Genomic DNA, 14,364 nt, shown 5'->3' on the forward strand with positions numbered 1-14,364 from the left:
GACTCGCCTACCGTAGAAGAATATTATTTGCTCTTATTGATTCCAATTAAGCCGGCTCCGTTTATCAAATAAACAGACGGGGAAAATTTAATTCAATTTTGTTGAAACAAAAAGCCCTCGTCCCTCTATGTAAACCAAATGAGACGGGGTGGAAAATCCCAACCGACCGCTGGAAAAACGCGAATTCCAACCTACAAAGTTCGGTCATATGCAGCTTTTTTTTCTTGATCCCAACACAATAGAATACATAAAACGCGCTATCTTAAGTCTTTGCCGTAGTGTGTGTTCCTACAAGCGATCTCATCGCCCCCTCTTCAACGACACGCCGGGGCTTACACTATCATAAACGATGTCTTGGATTGTGGGAGTCAGTAAAAATGGGCGCAAAAAACCGTAGTACAAGTGACATGTGTTCTTGCCTCCATCCTCAACAACCCGGGAGTTCCGGAGTTGGATGATAATCTTCGGCCCAGGCGTGAGGGTGAGCGTCACGTCCTCCGGAAGGATAAAGGCCTGGCGCATGTTCAGGGGCGTACATGGCACCCATTACTTACATGTCTACCCTTGCAGCTCCAAACAACCAAAACCCACACGCAAAAAAAATAAATACGCAAGTAAATCCGTTTCAGGACGCTTGCAGTACGCGGCGCGTAATCTCGCAATGTAGCGAAGCGGCAACACTTTTCCGCCTTCTCGCTAGTTTCTCTCTGTTTTCCGTTCGTCGAAGACCAGTATGACGCCTTTTGTGTCGTTCTTTGGTGTGTGTGTGTATATGTGTCGCCAAAGTACCGCAAACCGGGAAAACTTATTAGACTGTGACATACTTTCGCTGACAATTTGTTTCTCCACGACGCTTTCGCTCTCTCTCTTTCTCTCTGCTTCATGCTGAGGAGTAAATTGGGGACCTTTTTGTTTGTGCGAGTATCTGTATTCTTTTCTTCTTCCTTTTTAGAGGAATTAGAACAAAAAATAAAACGACACGACACGACAGCAGACACACAGTTTCGAGTACTTGGCGCTTATTTATTCTATCAGTAGAGAGAAAATAAACATTCGCGCGGCCGGGAGTGCGCTCCGGGTGTTTGGGGTGGCTACAATGGCCGTTATAAATGGCCTACCATTACGGAATGCTGGTTGCCGGTGTCGCGAACTTATCTGAATCCCCTACAGTGACGCACAAGAAAAACGGGGGAGGGTCGAAGATGTCTTACTTCTTCTGCTCGGAAGGATCGCTCGCTTAGGATCGCTTACAACCGAGCGAGGGTTTTCCTGAAACTTCCGAGCCAGAAATCATTTCCTACAACCCGTACAAATTACGTTCATTTTTCGAAACATTTTTCATTCGCTCCCCAAGCCGCTCGGTAACTCTTTGGGAAACACTCGGGAGCGGGGGAAAAACCATCCACGTGCGCCATAACGACGACGTTCTTTCGCGTACGGCCGGCCACCATTTTTCGTACGCAGGCAAAATTTCATTACTTCATTATGGCGCGTACGAAATCGATGGTTAATGCGTCGCAAGCCTTTTTCCATGCCCCGGGAAGGAATGCACTAAGCGAATTTGTTTTGCTAATGGTCAGCAACGTGAAGAAGAAAAGAAAATCACAAGTGCTTTCACCGTTCTGTCTTCTTTTAACCTATGTATGCACTTTTTTTCTCCCGCACACACACACGCAACAATGTTGGAGAGAGTCGCAAGGTCACGAAAGTACGTTAAATATTACTTTGAGAGCATACGTGACCGTAATTTCGATTTCCGTTCGGTGGAACGTAAACCAATTCGGCACAAACGTTACATTGGAGGAGCTGAAGGCTCGTTTTTCCACTTCGCCATTTTTCCACCAGGTGGATCGGTACAGATCGCACACTCCTTAGGCAGAGATCTAGCAAACGTTGGCTCAACCGGAAATTGATTAACAACCTCCGTTTTCACGTCTTTCTTTCGTCGTCTCCCTCGCTCCCTCGCAGGTGAGCGACCCTTTTCCTCGTGGTTTGCACTTTGAACCAATAAAATGTAGCCACTTGTTCGGAATGGGGTGAAACGAAAGCTCACCACCACGCATAAACTAGCAGGCATCATTACTGCGAGGGCACGAAGCAACGGAAAAACCCTTCTCAATAAAAAGTGGTTGATAATATCGATCTGCTGCCTTTGCCCGAACCCAACTCCGGGGGCCAACGTGACCTGCGTCGGTAAGGAGTGGCATCTTCGTGCCGTTGGAATAAGAAAAGCATAAATCCACGCAGCAGATGCTTATTAAAAGCACCTACAGCAAATTGGGACTCGTGCAATAAAAGCCCAATTTGCTTATCGGCCGGCGAGATATATTGGAAAATTGCTGGTTTTTGCTGATTGAGGCCGAGGTTTCCTCTTTTCTTTGGGCTCTCATAAAACACACCCACAACGCATTAGCCAGCGGTTTATGCATCGAAGTAAGCTGTGGTTTTTTGGGCAAGACACAACGCGAATCGAAGATGGCCGACTCGACGGGACTGAATGCGGTGGAGAAAATCACGCTCTTCAGCGCTTGGGCACTGATTCGGAAGGATCTGGATATTCACGGCCGAAACATGCTGTTGCTGTGAGTAGCTTCACGTTTTTCCACACTCTCCAACTGTTTCAAATTGTTTTTTGTGCCACTCCACTTTTATTTCAGACTTTTTCAAAAGCATCCGCACTACGTGGGATATTTCGACTTCACGGACGATACGGCGGCCCACACGCTGGTGGACAACAAGTCGCTGTTCGGGCAGGCGATCCACGTGATCAAAACCTTCGGCTCGCTGATCGAGTACGGCTTGAAGGACCCGGCGCTGTTCGATGAGACGCTGAAGAAAATCACCCGCCTCCACGAGGGTCGGAACGTTTTCGGCGGCGACGTTCTCGTCATCGGCGACGTGCTGCTCGACTATCTCGGCCAGGTGCTCGGCACTCAGGCATCCGGTTTACTTCCCGCCGCCGTCCGGAAGCTGTTCGGAACCATCGCGGCACGGTTTCCGGTGCCGCCACAATAGGAGGAAGCGTTTGTTGGATGTTTGATAATTTGCACTAAGTGCCATCCCCCATCGACATGAATCCGGCCTTTCCCGGTATTTTGATTCTAATTTATAAAATAAGTAGCGCTGGGAAGTTCTTCGAAGTCGCCACTCAAATCACGCCTTGGGGGTGGCCCCTTTGCGGGGTCAACAAACAACATTCCGCCACTGATTCCACGAACGTCGCGAATTGATTAGCTTCTTTACAGGATCGCCCTTCACCCTGCAGGCGTTGAGATTGCTGAAGTGATTTGAAGAGCGCAGTTTTTACGACGAATCCACCTCCAACGTTGCTAACGAGCCAATTTACAGAGCCGGTGGCACCTGTTGTTACCAGCAGCGTTTTAGGCGTTTCGTCGAATTTGAAGAACTTCGCTCGAGCTGTTCAAACGTTGCGATTCTAGCTGCTTCTTGAGTTATTTCGCTATTATGACTTCATTACTTGTCTGCTCGTCGTGAAATCATCGTTCGTACCTGAAGATACCATTTTAATATATTCATTCCAACGAACCGATCTCATCACAATGTTCTCTCGCAACTATATTTTATCTTTTTTCCAAGCGAAAAACGAAAACTTTCAGTTACCAGATGCAAAAAAAAATGGCACTGTTATTTCTCATGATGGATGGGGGGGGTGGAAAATTACCACTTGGGCGAGCCAATTAAAGTTTGAAACAAGAATCACCACCTACTTCCAGCGTGGAATGTGGTGCATCTTCGCCGACTGACCCATTACGAAACGGACAAACTGGTGCGCAAACCGAGGTAGAGAACGAGGTTCTCACCTCAAGAAACTAGAAGAAAAACAAACACTTGGCGAAAGAACTTGCTTCTCTATTATCCTTTCCCACAGAAAGTGTTTTGTCTCTGTGAAGTTGAGGAAAGAAAAGAAGAATGGAAAGGATCGTTTGTTTTTTTCCTTTTTACTACACCATGCGTAAGAAGATCCTTGTAATAAGGAATGGAGGCACTTTTCTCGTCGCATTTCTTCCGTCGCTTCAACAAACGCGCAACGATGCTGGGAACGATGATTTATGCTTTAATTGGGGTCTTTGCGCGGTGAAAAGCAATTTATCAACCGATTTCGAGCCTCGACGGTGGCTTATTATGTCAACGATCACGCACGCACGCAGGCACACAAGCACGTACGAAAACCGACACACGAATCGTGGTGATGTGTGTGCGGTTTCCGCGAATCGTAAGATGACACCGAACGTGGGTTAATGAACTCAAGCGGGTTGGGGGAAAGTCGTCAGTTTCTCAATCGGATGTCGGGGAGTGATTGGAATTTCAATTAGGAGATTTTCGGAAGCGGAAACATAACAATATCTCACACGGAATCGTTTCCTTTTCTCTTATCTTATTAACTGCGCTATCAATCAAAAAATAAACTACGGTTATGAAACATTTCCAAGTGTTTAATCGATAATATTTAGAAGATGTTTCCCCCTTCAAACCTCGAAACAATTAATTCCGAAAGCAAACAACCTTCCGGTGTTATGGTAATCTTATAAAACATGAAAATTTATTACGTCTACATTTTCACCACATCCAAAGCGATCTGATAAAACTCCTCCGAACCGCTTGTCACCAGACTTTTCTAAGAAAGGGTTTAATACCGTCCCTCCAGAACCCATCATCCCCCGTGGAAAGAACCGCCCCCTGGGCTTGGTGGAGGGAAAATGTCGGAAAACTTTCCATCTACGGTAACATATCGCCGATGCTCGGGACATCTATTTTCACCCTGGTGTCAGTTTGTGGCTTTGAGCTTTAGAAAATTTGCCAACTCGACCATCGGTGGTTAAGGCTTTTTCCATTTCTTTTTTTTCTCGAACAACTTAAACGCTGATGGTTATCACACTCATCGGCGAGGGAGAAAGAGAGGGAGGGAGAGTTAGCCAAACCACCGTTTATGTTAATGTCGGCCCGGAAATTGTGCTCAAAATGTGGATGATAGAAGTTGACTGTTTTTGTTTCCCGCTGGAAAAACTCCCGCCCGTACTTTGTCGACGCAGAAATCGCGTCTGATGTCCAACTCTTGCCGGTGAAGCCGTCATCCGTCTCGACGTCAAATATGTTGATGAACGTCCGCACGTTTTTCTGCTTGACCCGGGTGAGTTTGGACAAAACGAAAGGAAAACAACATAGACACAAGCCTCAGCTTTTCACTCATCGTTGTGTCGTCTGCCAAATACGTCATTAGGGACGTTTTGTACGGTGGAATAAAATAAGAGACAACTTTCCTCTCCCTAGCCGTACACTTTTGCATCCATTTTCTGTCACTTGCAGCGGCCGGCTAATTACTTCTGCCAACAGAATCTACGCTTCCAGCGCCAGCGCCAGCTTTCATCTTCCTTTCACCTCCCACCGGACCGTTTGTCGGTGCAAATGGGGAAAGTTTTCCGGGGGAATGCCGCTCCAAACTGCTGGCTACATCTTGACCCAGTTCACGTGGGTTGTTCCTAACTCTTCTTCCGCAGGTCGGGTCGGATGAGTTGGGAAGAACAACTTTTCAACGCCCGAACGCCTTGCCGAAATTTGCCTAAAGCTACAAAATATACCCACTTCCATTTTGCCAGCGGAATGTTTCCCAACGTTGGGGATGGCACTGCTTGTGACAATTTGGTTACGCAAGCAGGCTCTAGGTTTGGTTACAGTTCTTTCAAAGAATTTTGCTTGCGGGACGAAGCGTAGGATTATAAACCTGGTACTAACCTTCGCAATGTGTATCTTTGAGATTCCCCCGCTATCTGTTTGATTGCGTTCGAAGCGGAACTGTTGGAAGTGGGAGTTTATAAACAATTCGGTTAAAATGCTCACTAATCCTTTGTGTTACATATTTTTTTTCGTTTCGAGTTTAATTTAAATTTTGATACTTCATACACTACCTCCATTCCTCTGTGGGTTGTTATTTTCGATTGGTATTAGTGTTTAGTTTGTCCCATCGGGAGTTCAGCTCCCCACTTGCCTGAATTGCGCCCAAACGATTGAAATACCGCTTCACGAAGGAACCGTTCTACTAACGATTGCACCATTTTCTCTAACGACGCATCGAAAGAGGCGTTCTCCATTCGATCCCATACGTCAATCAAACCATCCCCTAAGGGCTTTACACCCGCTACCGTACCTCGTTGCGTGTTCGTGGGGGGAGGGGGAAAGGGCTGCCCTTATTTATGGCCTACAACATACGACGATATCGACGAGCACGAGACACGAGAAGCTCCAGACGACGACGATGCGTGAAGCGGCGCGCGCGGTGACGCGTAATCAGTCCGGAATTGATAATCAACCGTACCGCCCTATGTTAGTGTGAGTATATGTGTGTGTGTGTGAGGGTGTATCCGAGCGAAGTGCACCCTGTGTACGTGGGCCCACGCCAAACAGACGGCCGGGAGAGAAAAAAAAAACCAACCCCGGACGGCAGCTTTGGCAAACTCGGCCGGAAAACGCGCGCGCAAACAAGATAATTAATCTTATTTCCAATTTTCGCAAACGTTGCCCCGGCAGCGTCACTCCGAGCGGTGGATAATGGTGCACTGGCACAAACAAAAAACAACACCGCCATGGATGAATTAGGATAAGGAACGGAATGTACATTTTATGAAACGCAAATGGCGTCGGCGGAATCAGATATTCTAGCTTCGTGGAGTCTTTGTTTGGCGTCCAGTCGCGAATTCGCGATCGTAAATCTTAATTGTCGTAATGACGGCTAACAGAACTCCCGCCTCAAGCTCCCCTTTGGCCGAGTCGATCTTTGTTTTCCCTGCTCCAAATGTCTCCGCAACTACCGAACAATTCAAGGGAAGCGCGAAAAATATTTATGAAGCCACGCTCATTTCGTTACTTACGAAATATAAGAGAAGCTCGATTCTATCTGGCGTGGCACACCTCAAGCAGGCTTGTTTTTCCTGCGAATGCCCACTCATCCCACGCTGATAAGCACCGTGAGCCAGCAAGATTTCGCGATTCCATCACGAACGCTAATGGTTTCATTTGGGGGGGTTGGAATAAAGACGCTGATGACTTCTTGATATTCCACCCTCCCAGCAGAATCGTGATTCGGTTTTTGCCTTCCGCATATCGTTGAATGGCCCCCGAAATCTTGGCCGGAAAATCATACGAGTCGAAACGAAGTGAGGCGAAAAAATCACATTTCTCTTTGACCGATGCGATGAGACTGGAAAAGTCTAATTCGATTTCCGTGCAGAGATGACTGCGGAGGCGAGTGCAGGGAAGCTTAATTCAATTTCGAAAGAAACTGCTCAGTAATCCGAAGCCAAACGAAAGGAATTAAATCTCTTTACAACGAGAATTCCACAGATTTTCACAACTATTTCTCGTACGATAGGGAATGACCGGGCAAAAAGTAATCGCGCAACGTTCTATAGTTCGCGCCCGAAAATAACATTGCAATGGTTCTTTGTTGTCTCAATCGTCGCACCGACTGCTCCTGACAGATAGGTCAGGTTCGCGAACCCTCGGAGATGATATTTTACGTGTCTCGGGCACATCCTTAGCATAAGTTTTTTTACCACCCTCTTCACGTCCAGCAGACGCGAAGAAGACAAGCGAAAAACACTGCAGGAAACGAAGATATCAAAAATGAATTGTCACAAAACCTCCCCGACGGCACGTCACAACATTGCTGATTGCATTGCGCGACCAAACTGCATAGAGTTGGAGCACTTTTTTTCGTGTTTTTCATTCCAACACAGCGTAAACACAAGGGGGGGAAAAAATACAAATCATACCAACAAACGACGATTGGAGGACGGCTCGGAATCGCTGGCGAAAGGAGCAAAAACTCAAAACCTTACCCAAACCCAAGGGAGGAGGGTACGAGCGATGCACACTAATGGCGTACCGTTATTCCGTCTTCCCGCTCCCGATTTTCCACCAAATCGAACCGAATGGTGGGTTCATTCATGTGCGGAGTGGGTTTTATTTTTCACGTTTTAAAGATTCGTTTCGCTCTCGACATGGTTATTCCGTGGGTTGAATATTTGCTCGAAATTCATTTGGCAAATTGCAACCCCCGGACGATGTGCTCGGGAAACAAATGAACCATTGAAAGATAAGTGCATCTGTGGTGCGTTGTGTATCAAGTGCATCGCATTTTGGCATGAGTTTCACAAAAGATTTTGATTTCTTATCTTTGAGCAATGCTTTACTTGCCAATACTTTTGAGTTAAATATGATGTTGTATTCATATTTTAATACTTCAAATACTTTACCAAATTTTAATGACGATTTTATACGTTACACCTACCAAAGCCTACTTATACTAATGGTGTGAATCATAGAGACCTCCTTCTGTTCGCAATTCACTCATCGGAAGGCAAACTTGGTCGTGTTGCCGAAACTTTAAATTGATGTTACGTCACTCCGGTGCGGCGTGAACCTTGTTCAACCGGGCCAAGCCCAGTGCACCGAACACACGTCGTGTCAAAAAACCTGACTTTTCCCAAAAAGGGAGTTGGTTGGTTGGAAAACATTTTCCTCTGCGCACCATCGGTTGGACGGTGCGAACATTACGTCCCCGGGACGAAAGCATGCTCGGTTCAAGTAGCACACAATTCATTACGTAACTCTCATGAAGGTGGTGGTGTTACCCTCTATGAAGAGGCGGCCACATGTGCCATCTTGCATCAGCGTTGCAGCGTTGCAGATACTGGGAAAGTGTAGAGTATGTAAAACCTCGGTATCGGTATCGAGCCTCGAAACGACCGGAAACTGGAAGACAGAGCTGTAGAAGGGTAAGCTGACAGGTATTATATGAATTTAAACACTTAAACACTGCCACAGGTCTCACAAACGGTTGCACATCCGGTTTCCCGGCGAACCTACGGAGGGAGGCTACGGAGAGGATGCCAAGAGGTACCTTTCTGGCTGTTGTTCACTTCCATATCGCCATGTTCATTACCATTCAACCCTGTCGGAACAGCAGCATCGTGTGTGTGCATGTGTGTTGGGATGAGAAAGGAGAACCGAATCGGGGGCATATCCTTTGCCGCTTTTCTCGCAGTCTGTCAAAATTGATCCCTTCCTGTGATTCTGCCTGTAAGCATCGAGCTTGTTTGTTTTCTACAGTGTTGTTCTAACACTAGTCGGACCATCAGAGTTCATTTTAACCTTTACTTTATTGACAAAAGTACTTAATATTGGAGCAATTATGGATTTATTTAAAACTTTGAAGCTCATCGAAACAATTCGATAAATTATGTGAAAAGGTCGATTTGACCCTAAATTTGGATCGAACCAGAATAAATGGCCTGTGTATGTTAATGCCATTCTTCCAGAATGAAAAGGGGATGTATCGAAACGGGAAGAAATCTTGTTCTAGATTGTTGACGTAGGTGCGGCTTGTGCTGTACATGCGAAAAGGAAGGGTCAGGTTCAGAATATTTTACCGAGAACACACCTGTCCGTTATTGCAATAGTGTTACGTGCCATGTTGTTCAGTTCTGGGTTTTGTTCGCTTTGTGTTCGCTTTGTGTTCGCATCACACAACGATGGACGAACGGGTTAACAATTGAATTACCTTTTCTCTACACTGTCTCCGCATAAAATGGGTGGCAAACAGGGAAGGATTTAAAATGTCCTCCTTGGCTTGCCAAAAAAAAAAAAAGTGAAACAGGAGCACTTTGAGACAAGGTTTAACAACGTTAGTTACTTACCTTAACCTTACGTCCACGGCGTGCCGCAATGGACCGAGACTGGCGCCGTATCGCCTCCAGTAGTGCGCCTGCAATGACCCTCGTTCAGTACACGAAAAACAACATTCACACACACACGCACGGACGTCTCGATTTCCTCGAATTTTCCAGCAGCCTTCGACGTGCCGTGCCGTGGCTGGCAGCCGTCCAAACAGGTCTCACTTTCAAACGCAACCTGCAATGTACGGGCTAATAGAATGACTTCGATCCGGATGAGCCTGTTTTTGTTTGGCCCGGCTCCAACACCCCATCCAGAGGGTTGATGCTGAACACGAGGGTAGGCCACCGGAGACTAAACGAGTAATATTCCCCGCAATAAAAGCTTCAAAGCCGATGACAATCTGCTCACAATTCACACCTGTGGCAAACCTGGCATGACCTTGTCCTCCAATATCCAACCCTGAATTTTGATCTGATCGGTTTGATCTTCTTACGACAACCAAAGAAGGCCGCAACCTTTCCCAGCCGAAGGCGGAGGCTTAATGTCTTACCGAAAAAGGAAGATTTTACGCTTAGGAGGCTAACAAAAAGGTATTGCTCTCGAAGCCAAACACAGATCTGCTTCGAACGTGCAATCAATTGCTGTACGTTATTGGAACGAACGGTTCTTGACACTTGCGAGGAATATTTTACAATTTAGGGAACGCGAGGAAAAGCCAACAATTTCCCTCCCTAGCAAATACATTCACACATCGCTCTATTTACCGACTGTGCGTGACAGAATTGCTTCCCTTTCGCCGTTCGCACACAAGCAGCATTTTTCAAGGTCATCATGTGCAGAATTATAATATCCGGATTACGGTTTTCGACACGCTCACGCCAGTTTTTCCTCCTTTTTTTTCAGAAGACATTATCGAATCCTGTATCGGCGCCATTGAAATATTTAATCCCTGAAGCCGCGCGGTGAATGTGTGATGCTTGATTGCATTTCATTTTCACGGGAAAATAAAACCATATAAATTGAAACACCGGAAAGGGGAGGGAGAGAAGTCAATGGAAGAATGGGAAAAGCTACATCATCTTCGGTACATGGCCTTCTGCCTCGGGTTTTCTTCTTGTCTCGCAGGAATGGCCAATTTTTCCAATTCAATTGAAACCATTTACGGTTAAAGTTAAACTCAAATCCATTTCAGTAAATGGCAGTTGGATAAATGCAATTTTCTTTAAGTCTCAAACATCGGGCTTCCTCCCGAGTGTGGAATTCGTACCCGGGGAAAACTCACCACCTCGTCGAACGAACTTGTGCGTGAAAGTTTCACTTTGATTTGTGCTGAAATCACTTTCAGTTTTTCTCTCCTCGCGTCCCCTTTGATTCTCCTCGTTTTTTATCGTGCGTTTTCTCGTCGTGAATTCAATTTGTTGAAAAATTTAGAAACATTCCTCCCACAAGCCAATCTTCCCGGCCAGTGACCCACTTTTCCCATTATTCCATCATAAGCTCATTTTCATCGTTCCTTCTCGATGTCGCCGCTGTCCTTCCTTTTTTCTTTGACGACTTTCTTCCATTCCTTCCAACGAGTATTCATTTTTCATCAGCGTGATAATGAATTCCTCGTCACCGATAAGTGGAAGACTGGAGACACAGAGAATTTGCTAGAACGCATAAGAAGGTTTCCGGAAAGGGACACAGCACGTTCGAAAGCAATATTTAAGGTTTTGTCCACCTTCGTCAAAAAGGCCTTTAGAACGAAAAAAAAGAGCCCCACGTGGGTTCACTTAAAATGCCACACTCGCGCACACATGTCACTTCCTCCCCAAGTTCACACGATTTCCACACGCTTGTTTTTCCCGCGAAGGAAGTTCCTGGCAGGCGGAAGTCCAGCACGGGAGCACGGTTGACCTGGAATGAAAGGAATGGAAAGAAACGTACGGAAAAACGTGGGGTTAGAAAAACAGACATCCGAACAACAATTAGAACAAAAACATGCACACACAACAAATGCTCGCATTAAACTCCCTCTTGGAAACTCCCGAAAAACAAAAAAAAACCCACCGGAGGTTCTAGCCCAACAATGGCGAAATAATGTGCCAAACCGTTTGCAACAAAACACACATCCGTCGCTTTCCTTCCCTTTGCCCATTGTTCTACCCCTAGTCGCTCGTTAACGTTGCTTGTGTTAGCGGAGCGTTTGTTTTGGCAAGTTATGCCATTTTTGTGCCTTTGTTTGGAAAACTCCCCGTCCCAGGGTTTATTTCTCATCGCTCAAGAATGTAACCGACGTGCTGCGATAATATCCATATATACACATCCATCTGGCCACCAGATGATACAAGTGTGCAAATAAGTGTGCCCCGCTTAAATTGTAGCTCGCCACTGGGGAAAAACTTTTCCTTCCCCCCGGAACGTGATGTTATGTTTTTGATTGCTGCCTTTGTTTCGTGCACTTCGCTCACTTTGCGACGTAACTTGTGACAGCTTTTTTAAAACAAAACCCGATTGCATCTGAAAGGCGCCTCCATTGTGCTTTGGCACACAGGAACCAAAAAAAAACAGGAGAACTAATTTCGAACGATCCTCCAAACGAACGCAAATCCGATCCTTCAACTCTCCGGCGAGACGCTTTTCTTTTTGCCTGGCGAATTAAGATGAAGATGTTTTCGTTGGCACGACGTGGAACGTAAGGAAAAAGAAAAGTTTTGACAGCTCCGTCAAGCTTTGGATGCTGCAGCACGTGCTAACAATTTTATCAAACGCTCCTTGTTCTGTTCCACTTCCGACCGTTAAACCACCGATCCCACCGAGCATAACGGCCCCATTAGTCCACTAAGGCGCATGATGAGGCGCCGTAGGAAAGAAACGAGCCGTAGAAAACCGCGACGAAACGAGGAGATTATCTCGTAGCCAATGTTCACTGGCGAGGTGCCCTCCATCACGGTCTTATCATCCGGCCAGCTCGCCAAATTGGCCCGGTGAGTGACGTTAGCCGGGCCAAAAACCCCGGCCAAACCCATCATCATTATTAGCCCCACCCCCCGTCCAACCCGAAAACCCCACGACCCGCAACGTGGGGTGTACATTTTAAAGCCACAAACGACGCCCCTTCGCGCGGCTTATCGCCTGCCTTGAGTGTGGCTTGCTTTATAGCCTAGTTACCGCGCGAAAGCTGGCCGCAAAATTACCGAACCAATGCTCGAGCGATGGCGTTGTTTTCCTTTTTGGTCGCTGGTGGTCGTTTCCGGCGCGAGCGTAACTTCCAACGTCGGAACCGTTTGTGGCCAGAGTCACACACAATCTTCGGGCCGGAAAACACACCATATTCCTTCTTAAAACAATCCCACCATCCTTCTCGGAACTGGTGGAAATACGCCTTCAAGAAGCCTTAGCAAGAGGGAAGCTGAATATTTTTTAAGCTGCCAAAAGCGCGGGATGTCACTGGACAGCGATGGTGTTCTGCTCCGTCGACCGAATGTTTGACACTTCTATTGGGAAAGTTTTTCAGAACCTTTCCAAGAACACATCCAAGGGCTACGAAAAAAAATATATCTTTAACTGCCACTTCATACCCTCCAATAAAAACATGTTTACTCTGTTTTCCATCTGTCGGAAAACAAATACACTTTTCTTCATCGTCACACGGTGGCTTTCGGACGTAATTCTCTTTGAAGAAAACCCCAACCCCAGCCCAATGTCCAACCCGTGCACCGACACCTGGATCAAACCCACATCAAAACCATTTATCGGGAGGAAACGCGGGTGGAAAATCTGCTTCTAAAAATAAAAGCCACAGCGTTGTTCCTTGGACTTGTTCCGTTTACGCAAACTTTCATCCAAGCCGGCGGAATCGAGAGATAAATTAATCATCGCACACTTTGCAATATGCAATCGGTAGAAATGTAAGCCATGCGCCGGCCCGGCGGTAATGGTAATTATGGCACAAACAGATTGCGGGTGGATGGAAAGCGGTTTGGATTTGAAATGCTAAACAATTCTATTTGCAGAATGCAATCGATGAGCGTCGTTTTGAAAATTCCATCAACTTCAACTGTGCAAAGAGAGCGGCTCCATTAAAAATGCGTCTTGCTGTTAAGCTGTTCTAATGTACATTTTAAAGATAGAACAGGATGATACTCCCATCATGTAAAATGTCTTATGAAAGCCACTTCGAACGCTTCCGTTGATGTGGTTTTAATGCCGCAAAGCCCTAAACTATTCTCCAAAAACCTCGAAACCACCCCATCCCGTGGCTTTCCGGTAGCGGGAAAATTGTTTCCTTTAAAATATTCCCTAAGCTTCTACTGAAAGGCACGTTCTACCTGAACTGAAAATGGCTCAAGGTTCGCAGCGAGACCTTGTGGCTAGAGAGCTTTCCCTTTCCGGCCACCTTGCATATAAAATATTTGGACCTTAAACGCACTCCCACACACACACATACTTCCCACTCCCTCATGACCTGACCCCTAATTACACGACTAATCCAATAAAAGCTTCCAGTCCCGGGTGGCATGCATAATTCCGCCAGGATTCCGGTCCCGTCTGGGGAGTTGCGGAACAAAACGTTACTTCGCCATCCGCCAGCCGAAGCATCCAAATAATTTGTTATGCAGGACATATTCTCCTACGTCTCCTTCCTTCGTATCTGTTTCGTTCTTTTTTGGGAGCGTTTCATTCTTT

General features: G+C 46.3%; 1 protein-coding gene across 1 annotated transcript; it reads left to right on the plus strand.

Moving 5' to 3' along the window:
- The first annotated feature begins 2,475 nt into the window (after window positions 1-2,475).
- LOC131267560 (uncharacterized) lies at window positions 2,476-3,015 on the plus strand. Its single transcript, XM_058270467.1, has 2 exons — window positions 2,476-2,582; window positions 2,658-3,015. Exons 1-2 carry the CDS (start codon window positions 2,476-2,478, stop codon window positions 3,013-3,015), a joined length of 465 nt encoding a protein of 154 aa, XP_058126450.1.
- Window positions 3,016-14,364: the final 11,349 nt, after the last annotated feature.

Source organism: Anopheles coustani, chromosome 2 (assembly GCF_943734705.1).
Source record: "Anopheles coustani chromosome 2, idAnoCousDA_361_x.2, whole genome shotgun sequence".
NCBI classification, from domain to species: Eukaryota; Metazoa; Arthropoda; class Insecta; order Diptera; family Culicidae; genus Anopheles; species Anopheles coustani.